Here is a 7,647-nt window from a genome sequence, read left to right as displayed (position 1 = left end):
CCATATTAGGTTCCATGAGGCTGGGTGTGGAGCCTGCTTAGGATTCTCTGATTCTCTCTCTCCCTCTCCCTCTGCCATATCCCTCACTGTACACATGTTTGTTCTCTGTCTCTCAAAAAAAAAAAGAATCACATCTTTTACCAAGTGAGCCAACCAGGTGCCCCAGATTGGAATTCATTTTAAAGATATTTGTTTTTCAGTGCCACCAGTGGAGAATTAATTGGGCACTAAATGTGGTAGCCAGCATAGGCCCTGGAGAGTGGTGAGACATGGACCAGACCAGGGAGGCATATGTTGGGAATGGAGCATGAAATAGATGTGGGGACATTATGTCTTGTTCTCTGCAACTCAAAGTACTACTCTACCTGAGTTGTGTCTATAAGCCACACAAAAATAGATAGCAGACCGGTTTGGGTCCATGGGCCACAGTTATCCAACCTCTGCTCTAGCAACCTGGTAAAGGACAGACCAGAGAACCAGAACTATGAGGGAAAACCCTCTCCTCCTGCAGAGTTGCTACAGTACCCTTTACTACAAAGCTTAACATCATGTCAGCTGAAAAAGGAAAAATATTTAAAAGGCCCAGATCCGTTTTCAGGTAACAAAAGCAATAAACTGGTAGCTGGCATAACCAGTGTGGAAGGAGAATCTGAGTTTCTCACTCAGAGCTTTGACTAGTGAAGTGATAGAAGAATAGAGGTGGTATGGAAGTTTCTTTTCTTTAAGTGGAAGGTGAAAAATAGGAATCCTTGTTTGGTTTACCTGGGAGATACAGAGAATTCTCATTCCAAACTTTTCCTTCAGTATTCCATTTATCTTCTCATCTGTAAATGTGAATAATATTATCCACTTTCCAGTGTTGTTGAAAGAATGTGATAATTTATACACAATATCTGATCCATAGGCCATCAATAAATATATAGTGGCTCTTCTTCCCTAGATGGGCCAAAGGCTGAGAAAAAGCCAAGGGAGAAGAGTAGGATTAAAATAGAAAATCAAAGAAGCAGAGAGAGTCAATTATCATGTGGTTTCACTTATTTGTAGAGCATAACAAATAGCATAGAGGACATGGGGAGTTAGAGAGGAGAAGGGAGTTGGGGGAAATTGGAAGGGGAGGTGAACCATGAAAGACTATGGACTCTGAAAAACAATCTGAAGGTTTTGAAGGGGTGGGGGTGGGAGGTTGGGGTACCAGGTGGTGGGTATTATGGAGGGCACGTATTGCATGGAGCACTGGGTGTGGTGCAAAAATACTGTTATGCTGAAAATAAATAAAAAATAAATTAAAAAAAATAGAAAATCAGATGTGATTTTTAAACAGGAAATGGAGAGGTAAGTGTTTTTTGAAATGAAATATTTAGAATCACAGTTTTGAAGGAAAAATCAGGAAAGTTATTATGCAGTATAATTTCAGAATGTGTATTGTGAATTGAGAATGCAAATAAAGCTTGCTTTTGGTTATATTCCCAACTATGGGCACTTATTTAAACCATTTAATTTGAAGGAAAGCAATTTTTAGTTAGTGAATTTGGATTTTCTGGAATTTTAGATATGTAGTGATTAAGCTAGAAATAAGCTTCTCTATAGGGGGTTGTAGGTCTGGGATATTTCAATTCTCCGACTACAAGAGTTACATTTAAATGGTAAATAATTTCTACTCTGCCATTTTTTGTGTGTGTGTTTCTGCTTTGGCTTCATTTGTACAATATTCTGGGAATTGGCAAGGGCATGGATAGCTGGGAGTTACTATAACAGAACTGAATGTTGTCCAGGATGTAGTGTTATTGTGGGATTGCAGCTTGTCTGTGTCTTGGGATGCCCTGAGCCTCATAGTGAAAGTAAAATTCCTCAGAGAAATGGGTTTTTGGTTTTGAGATTAACTGATTGTAGCAGAATGGTTCTTAGAGGCCCCACATTATGGGCTCATGGAAAGACTTAGCTATTAAAAATGCTTAATTTAATTTATGATATTTAATTTATATAGACACCTTTGGGTGAAAAAAGTACTTGGGTAGGATTTTGCTGATAACAAACCCCTTATTTCTCTCTTGTTGTCATCTTTGGAGGGATGAGTATAGATTTTATATTTGTGGTGGGGTGTGTTATGCTGGGTATTTATTTAGAGCTTCTTGGGAGGAGTCAGGGAGCCCAGATCTTCATATTTTGGAGATAATTGCTGAGAAACTTGCCTGATCCTTCAATAAGATCCTCTCAATCTGGAATTTCTAGACTTAACTTCTGAACAATTGCACTGAGGTTTAGAGGGATGAATGTCCAGTTATTAGTCTGTCTCCATGCTGTCATAGAATTTTAATAGTTTTATTTTCACATTCCTTTGTGTGAACCACTTTAGTTCTCCCAAAAGCCATGAGTTGACTAGTGGGTTTATTTGCTGAAATGACTGTTATGTTGTTATTTGCATTAAAGTGGAAGGCACACAGTGGTTCTGGAGAGGAAAATAGTCTTTTGGGGAAAAACAACTAGCAGTTTAAGGTTAAATTGGGGAGTTGTAATAGATTGTTGAACAGGTTTATATCATTTGGTTTTGGGTGAGATAAATTGAATCAATGCAAAATAATTGAGTTAGCAAGGCCTAGAACCTTGGGGCCCCAGGACTGTGGATCAAGGAAGGGCAATAGATTGAGGTTAAATCAGAGTATGCTACTAAATTTTGCTGTACTCTTACATGGAGCTATTCTTAATGAAGTTAGAGCTGCATAACTCTATGTGAGGGAGTAAGATTAATAAAACCTCGATGTTCTTAGAATTTTGTATAGTAATTAAAGGTTGCTATGCCTAAGTCAACCAAGTTCCCTGGAGACCTCATAGTCATGACCGCCACAGAAGAGTCTTGATACCAACAAAGAACAACATGATCTTGCTCTGAAATGTGAAACAGAAAGATTTAGGCTAAACATTATTCCCAAGTATCCTTTTTCCTCCTCCATATATGCCTCCCCCAACCCCCCACCCTTGCCAACACCAAGGCTTACATAAATTAAGAGCCATTGATCTTTCTCACAACAGGGTGGTAACGTCTGGTTTATAATCACAGATGATTAAAATTGGCAGGGATGGTTCAGTCTTGTCTTTCTGGAGCTGGAGTGTCACCCGATTAGAGGTATGACACTGGTTTGTACTGACTCTTTTCCTAAAGAAATTGTTTTTCCTGAAGTGTCTTTTTCTTTTGGGGTATCAGAAGAGGAGGGCTGGCAAGTAGAATTATTCCAAAGCAGAACAGAATAACTCTAAGGGGTTGGTGCAGCAGAAAGTTTCTGTCAGCTAGTTAGCATTCTTCTCCTCTAAGCCAGCTGAGTGGTAGTGGGGCATTTGTTTCCTACCTCTCATTTTTTTGTTATTCCTCTATTACTTACAGTACATTTATACAGAAATCTATATAGAAATGAATGGTTATGTATAAATAAAAATGTTTTGTTTTGTTTGCCATTTCCCCCCCCATATATTTCTTTTCCTTTGAGTTCAGCCTTTCCCAAAGGTTTTTAATTGGCCTCTTCTCATCACACGGGTATCAGTAAACATGGTGATTTGATGTGGTTCTTTTTTTTTTTTTTTTTTTTTTAAGTGATCCAGAGAAGGGGCAGAGGGAGAGGGAGAGGAAGAGAAGGATCTTGAGCCACTCCACTCTACACCCAGCAGGAAGCCTGATGTGGGGCTTGATATGGGGCTCAATATGACAACCCTGAGATCATGACCTGAGCCAAAGTCAAGAGTTGCTTAACTGAATGAACCACCCAAGTGCCCCTGGTTCTTGTCTTTCTTTCATCATGATACCATTGTGTGCAGCCAACCTAATTTATCTGGAGTCAGGTGATATGAAGGTCAGACTTCACTTACTTTCCTCTTATTCTCAAGCAAAGCAAACAGTTTTGTCTTTTTTTCTCTGATGGTTGTCCCATTCTATGACCAGTGGCCTACCAACCAGGAAGTACAGCCAGACCAAGAGACTACACAAATGAGAGAAATCCTGCTCCATGTGCTTCTGCCTCTCAGTCTGGCAGCTCTTCACTGAGGCACTGTCCCAGTGCTGATGTGTTAGTTTCCTGTTCTTGGAGATCCACAGTACTCTGCTTTAATTTAAAGACTGAGAAAAGGTACAGTGAGTGCTTGTAGATCCTTCTGATATTGAGCTGTGATTGTGGAGAAAAACTTCCTCTTGCCTGTAGTGGAGACACATAAAGGTTTGGAGAGGGTCAACCTTGGAGAAAAGGAAACCTAGCTCAGCAGTTAATAACTCAGGCCTTAGAATTAAGTAGACTTAGGTATGAATCTACACTCTACCTCTTACTGCTGTGTGACTACTTACAGCAGCATCATTATGTTATGTGTCCTTCACACCTTGGCCCTAACTTACCTTTCCAATCTAATCTCCTGCCACTTCCCTTCTCATTATATACTCCCCACTCCCCAACAGTTGTGTTTTAACTAAATGGGAACAGCTAGGAGCTTGTTGGAAAGGTAAAACCTCTGGCCCCATCTGGGACCTAACGTACTAGAATCAGTACTTTATGAAGTACATACTAAAGTTTAAGAAGCACTGGTCTAAGCTACTTCCTGGCACTTTTATTTAGAAGAAACTATGTCACAGTCCAGCCTGTGACTGTTAAGTATATGTGAATATCCTTTACAGAGTATGATGTACTTTTGCAACTGGAAGTATTCTTTGAATAATTACCAATTAAATTGTGTCCAAAATAAGAAGTCCTTGAGTAACTAGCTTCCTTGCTCCCCTTCATTTTCAATCCTTTGATATTCATCCTGCTCCTTTCTCCTGATTTCCTGGGAATTTCCTTAGAATCCAGAGAAATCCTCATTAAATGCCTGCTGTGTATAATGAAGAATAGTGTTAGGTGCAGCAGGGGCCATAGAAATTCAAAAGCTCTTCGGCTCCCAGGAAACTTTTTATTTAGTTGGAAGGGCATAAACATTCAAAGTAAAATTAATTTTAAGTCTTATATTTGGGTAGTCCTTTGTCATCTACCATCACCTCTTCTGAACCTCTCCAATAATTCTGTGACGTTGGGAAGAAGGGATTATTAGACTTTTTTTTTTTTTTAAGATAAAAAAGTCAGATCCAAAGATATGGAGGGCTCTGTCAATGCCATATGGCTGTTAAAAACCTGGAATATGTGTCCCTGTCTTCCAGCTCAAAGTCCAAGCTGTTTTCTCTTTAAAACTATTGTGCTGCATTATACTCTCTAGTAACAAATTAATTTAAAATAAAGAAAATGCGGTATAGGATTGCAAAAGTTTAATGTGGTAGTTAAGGAGAGAAATCATTTGAAAGAGTGAGGGGGCTTTAGTGAGGGAAGGGTTTAGCAGGACTTTGAAAGATGAGCAGAATATACCTGGACAGAGAAAGGAGATGAGCAATCCAAGAAGAGGGACAAGAGGCAGAAAAGCAAAGTCTGGTGAAAGAATAATGATTAGACCAGAGTTCTTGGTCTATTTGGAAACTGGGTCGTTTCAATCCAACCAAATGAGGCATTGGAATTTCCCAGGTGTGGGAATCATTGTTTAGGGTAGAGGGACCACAGTGGTTCCTTCTTTCCTTCGTATTCTTGCACAGAACCCACCGTGTGGTGAGTCAGGGAGTCATGACTGTAATCTCTAGCTGGAAGGGCCTAAAGGCGGGAGTTTCTCAGTCAGGTTTTGTTTGATAGACTATCACACTTACTTTATAAAGGCATTGTATTACCTGTTTTAGATAGTTCAGAGCAGCTTCTTTCACCTTAGGGAAATGTGGGTAGATGGTGTTTAGAACCATGGAAAAATAGGGAACGTCAGAAAGTGGTTGACTTCAAGGTCAATGAGAAATGAGAGCATTAGAAGGGCCAGGAACAAACCCTGGAGATTATAAAGGTGATTTTTAGGGCTGCACAGGCGCCAAGATCTGGATTGGTTTAGACCAATAAGGAAATGGAGTCTGATTGGACCACCTACCTGGGTGGGATCTGGCAGCTCCCCAACAAGGGCCTGAAAGACTAGGCTGGGCCTGCCATTGTGACGTGGTCCAGCCAGCCTCAGCTTAAGCTCGTGCCCTGGTGGGGGAGGCCCAAAGCACTGGCCCCGCAGAAGCGGGAGCGGGGCCATGGCTGAGGTGGCTGGACCCATTGGTGAATCCAAAGGCACTGAAGTTAAAACGCAGCAGGCCACGGAAAAAGCCCTCACGGCGCCGCTAAGGCGGGCCCCGCGCTCGGTGCTCAAAGTGTCCCAGCTTTTGCTCCGAGCCATCACCGCGCACAGAGGGCTGACTCTTGCCACTCTCAAGAAGGAGCTTGGAAACGCTGGCTACGAAGTGCGCAGGAAGTGCTGTCGCCACTTGGGTGAAGCACCCAGGTCTGATGTTAAGGGAACGCTTCTCCGGGTCAGTGGCAGCGATGCCTCTGGCTACTTCAGGATCTGGAAGGTTCCGAAGCCCAAGAGAAAGCCAGGACGCTCGAGGTTGGCGGAGAGTGCGCGCTCTTCGAGGAGGACCCATCCTGGGCCGCGGAGCCCACAGAGGCGCTGCACGCATCGCAGGGCAGCCAAGAAGGCCAGGGAAGTATGGAGACGAAGCACGAAGGCAAACACAAGGGTGAGGAAGATAAGGCCAAGAGCCAGGGAGTCGGTGCGTTCCAGAGCCAGGGAGGAAGTGAGGGCCAAGGCGATGGATGAGGGGAGAGGACGGGCCATGAAGGAAGACATCAGGCCTAGAACCCGAGAGGAGAAGAAGAGGTCAGGCCCGAAGCCCAGGGAAGAGAAACAGCAGGACCCGGTGAAGCCGGCAAAACGCACCATCCAGAAGACAGCCTTGGTTAAAACTGACCGAAATTCTAGCAGTCAGGGGAAGACTCATGACCTAAGGGCTGCTCACACAAAGACTTCCACTAAATCTGAAAGTCTTCGGAATGCAGCCGGGTATTCCTAGTGTGGGAGCAATTTCCCTTCCTCCAGGCACAGATGCCTTTTCCCCTAGGCTCTAATGAGAGCAGCTCTCACACACCGAAGTGGACAAAACTATATACAAGACCTTTCCACTACATTGTGTCCATTTCCTCTTTGCCGCATCTGGAGGGGAAAGAGTGGGTGTTGAGGGGAGACCTATAACAGGGCATATAGGGTGAAGAGACAGAAACAGGCGGAGATTCTGTTCCTGCTTCAGGCCCCAGGACAATGCCTTTCAGAAGGAAAAAAAAAAAAAAAAAAACAGGTAGAAGAAAAGCAGCAACTTGGGGAGGGGGAATTAAACGTACGTGTTGAATTAATGTTAGACACCTAATCCAAATTGAGTTTCGGGGAGAAGGGCATATAAAGAGAGAAGTTGGGCCATCATTGGGGGAAGAGAAGAATAGACAACTTTAAGCTGAGTAGTCCCTCTGAACTGAAATTCCTTTTAGGAAAAAGGCTCTTTTCCCAAAATTGATTGTAATGGGTTCGTAGTTTTTGCCTAACTTGATAATATTATTTTAACTGTAAAACTTTCTTATGTCAACCGTAAGTTAAATGTGTGTGTGAAAACATCTAGCTTAGGGCTTGACACAAGGTAGGTGCTCATAACTAAGAGTTAACTAAGAGTATAAATAGTGTGTGATGGTGTGATAATGTGCTATAGCAGAAAGCTATACTGGATCAGTGCTTAATGAGATC

General features: G+C 42.4%; 1 protein-coding gene across 1 annotated transcript; it reads left to right on the top strand.

Moving 5' to 3' along the window:
• Nucleotides 1–6,028: 6,028 nt before the first annotated feature.
• Nucleotides 6,029–7,093, top strand: LOC131838825 (testis-specific H1 histone; the record flags this gene model as incomplete). Its single annotated transcript, XM_059185519.1, has 1 exon — nt 6,029–7,093. A coding segment is annotated over one exon (900 nt), but the record flags the coding sequence as incomplete, so codon positions are not given.
• Between the last annotated feature and the right edge of the window lie 554 nt (nt 7,094–7,647).

Source organism: Mustela lutreola, chromosome 8 (assembly GCF_030435805.1).
Source record: "Mustela lutreola isolate mMusLut2 chromosome 8, mMusLut2.pri, whole genome shotgun sequence".
Taxonomy (NCBI): Eukaryota; Metazoa; Chordata; class Mammalia; order Carnivora; family Mustelidae; genus Mustela; species Mustela lutreola.
Note: the sequence above shows the minus strand (reverse complement) of the source record. Positions and strands in the feature narration are given on the sequence as shown.